The sequence below is a fragment of a genome, unplaced genomic scaffold, assembly GCF_019419815.1.
Source record: "Pyrus x bretschneideri cultivar Hongxiangsu unplaced genomic scaffold, Pyrus_bretschneideri_v1 Contig83, whole genome shotgun sequence".
NCBI classification, from domain to species: Eukaryota; Viridiplantae; Streptophyta; class Magnoliopsida; order Rosales; family Rosaceae; genus Pyrus; species Pyrus x bretschneideri.
Window position 1 is genome coordinate 1,528,949 of NW_025999824.1, and position 3,317 is coordinate 1,532,265.

At 45.4% G+C, this 3,317-nt stretch overlaps 1 protein-coding gene across 1 annotated transcript; it reads right to left on the minus strand.

Moving 5' to 3' along the window:
* Positions 1 to 1,162: 1,162 nt before the first annotated feature.
* Positions 1,163 to 3,112, minus strand: LOC103968045. The gene has a single exon (XM_009381373.2). It carries the CDS (start codon positions 3,110 to 3,112, stop codon positions 1,163 to 1,165), a length of 1,950 nt encoding a protein of 649 aa, XP_009379648.2.
* Positions 3,113 to 3,317: the final 205 nt, after the last annotated feature.

Consider the following 3,317-nt stretch of genomic DNA (forward strand, 5'->3'; position numbering starts at 1 on the left):
ATACAATATTGATAATTGGTAAATATTGTTAATACCAAATTGATATTTAGTACCAATTCATCAATATAACCTTAATATGGTATCGGTATTAGATACCAATGTCGCCGTTCACGTCTTTGGAGTTACTTCATATATTAAAGCGGGTCACTTTTGACTCGGCCATACAGTACATCGACTGTCTGACGCCACCTACGAACCCGTTACAAAAGTCCCGCGCATGTCCACGGACGTAACAACTCTCCACCCTATCGAAAACGAAACAACACGGCGCCAAACCCGTATTGTGTTTCTGCTGTTTCTGATCGATTGTTTCACAGTTTCACAACCTAATTTTGTAGAAAGTGTTAAATTCATGAACAAAGTCGATTGCATTCGAACACGTGCCGATAGTGATATGCATGATATCAAATAAGCAATTACGAAACAAGAAAACCGGAGCAAAACATGACACCAAACGATGAGAGGGTTCATATTTCTTTGTTAATCATAACTAAAATTAAAAAAAAATCGTAACTAATATCATCATCGTTCACACGATTAATAGTTCCGCTGCCATTTATCGAATAGATAGTACCGAACCACGCCTTCCACTGTGTGTCCGTGACCAAGAACAAAATTACTGGATGCAGGTCAGTCCACAGTGAAATTGCATATTTTCTGCATCCTCTGTCATCACTTGGACAAAATGGGCGACTTGGCATACATATTTCCGTTCAACATCTAATGAATCTAGCCTAACCAATCCTAGATATCGAGCGAGGCCGTAAGGGTAAGTGTGAACAACGAACTTGACAAGTCCGAAACAATAAGATGGAGGAGCAAACAATTGCTTCCACCACTATGTAACTAATAAGCTTAATTAATCATCCATATTACGTACCACTAGTTGCTAGCTTACTAACCGAGGAAACAATAAAATTAAGGATACTAAAACACATGGTTATTTCTAATGTTAAAGAGAGAGCTCTGGAATGAATCCAAACCACATCTAGCTAATACAGACAGACATACATAGGATATCTCTTCTTGGTAATAAGGGTTACTTATTAATTTAAATTCTACCTGGAAATGATGACAGATCAGATTGCAGAAGATCATATAGATCATCAATTCAATTTCAATGTCAATGGCAAAGGAGGGACCGGATGAATGAGCGAGTGAGTCAGTCGACTACAGCAAGAGTTTGATACTCTTTCTCGCCAATAGCTAGTTCCATGAGATGGTGAGGGCGAAAATCCCCACCATTTTCCAAGAAGTATTTGACCAAATTTTTGGAGTCACCACGCAACACCGTCACCCTTCTATGAGGAAAGTCAAAGGATAGAGAACCATACCCCCACCCAACATCCCAAAACACAATATGTGGCACCGCATCATTCCCATACCCCTTGTCCTCAAACATGCTCCGTACGGTCTCATACAGAGTATCGTAGCCCTTCCAATCATAGCCTGCGCAGTCGGTGAACAGAAACAGCTTCTTGATCATCTGCTCTGGCTTCAAATTCTCCTTGACAGCCACGTCCAAGATCGCATCAAACACCATTTGAAAATCAATACATATGTCGCCGTCTGTTCTCCTCCCCATACTCGTCAGAAAGGACAACTTGGACTTAACATTGTCGAGGCCTTGAATGGAATGCAGCTGGGGCAAAAAATGAATGCCGCGGGAATCAGGCAGACAGAAATTCATCACCTTTCCGTTCCATGGCGCTTCACTCAGTTCATACACCAAAAGTCCCAAATTCAGACTACTAGACTCGGACCAGCTGTTGTCACATACGGCCCAGGCGTTTTTGAATTTGCCCCCCTCCTTGAGCTTTTGCACCATTGACTTCCACTGAAGCTCTGCCGCTTCCCCAACATTGCCATCTTCCAGATGGCGGAGGATGTCATATGGAAGCAAAGCGTCGGGCTTTATTATTGTTGTTGCTGCTTTCACCTCCTCCAAGTACGTCTTCACCTCGCAGCGCTCCCACCTGGCAAATTTATGTTGACGATCAGAGTAGTTTTTCAAGGGCGCCAAAACCTCCTTCCTTAGTCGCTCCCACTCCCACCATACATCTGATTCGGGGGCGAAAAGCCTCCTCGCAGTGCTTTCTTCCAGCGAAATGGAGCGCCTCTTATGTGCCTGCCAGGGGTTCTTCGTAAGTAAACAATCTATAGCCCAAGAAATGCGAAGATCATGATAAGCATGAGCATCAAGAGAACCGCGTTTAGCATTGTAGTCGGTATCATCCTCAATATCGTCATCATAATCACACGGCTTGAGCTCGAGCTTGTTCTGCTTTAATTTTTCAAGATCTGACTTCAACCGCTCCGCAAAAGCATCCATACCCCGGTCGTGCAACAGCCTGTAAGTCGGGTCGTGGGCGTACCGATCAGCATGAGAATTCGGATTCTCGCGTTGAAGTAACTCCTCCAGTGTATGATCCAGCTGATCCTGGGGAGGAACGAGGAGGCCGTACAGAACGTCGAGCAGGGTGAACAAAGGACCGAAGGAGTCGGCAAGAGAGCCGAAGTTGCGTAACAGAGTGTTGGGGTGGTTGTGGTGGAGCCAAACAGCTGCGAATTCTAAAGCTTCACTGTACAATTTCGATCCGTCGATATCGCAGTGAGAGAGGTTGAAGATGAGCTTGAGAGTGATGAGAGGATCGTGGGACCAGGCCAAGGGGAGCTGTTGACGCAGATAGTGAAACATTTTGGTGTGATACTCCTTCTCCGTCTCCTGTTGCTCCTCCCGGTAATCGCTGGGTCGTTGTGTGACGTTGAAAAACAGATCGAGGCAGGGGTCGCCGTACGCCTTAAAAACCTCGTTATTCTTGTTATTTTTCTTCTCCAGAATCTCCATGTCCACGTCGACAGCAGCAGCCGCCGAAACCGAATCGGAAGCAGCCATTGCTCTTCTTCTTCTTCTTGTCCACGTCGGGATTATTGGGGGAACCGAATGTCGGGATTGACGAGCCATTGAAATAGTTGTTGGAATTGTTGTTGACCTTGTGGGTGTAGTGAGGACAAGGAGGTTTCGGGCTGCTCTTGTCGGAACAGCAGCCGTCGTCAAACACCCTTGCGGTGGCGGCGGCAGGAGCAGTGGCGTTTTCTTGATCTGAATCATCGTATTTCTCAAGCCCTAACCCTAATTCAAATTGAAAACAACGGTAGCTGGCAAGTGGTTGGAGTTTGGAAGATGAAACTGTTTCCTTGTGGGAGGAGAAGAAAACGACTTGACGACTCAAGGACTCTGTCTTCGTCTCTGGAGAAGGAGTAGGTGCTTGCTTGGAGTTCCTTTTCAAGTACTTTATACTGGGCCACCCTCTAGA

Coding starts and splice junctions, on each gene's coding strand:
- LOC103968045 (XM_009381373.2), bottom strand. CDS start 3,112: ATGATTCAGATCAAGAAAACGCCACTGCTCCTGCCGCCGCCACCGCAA.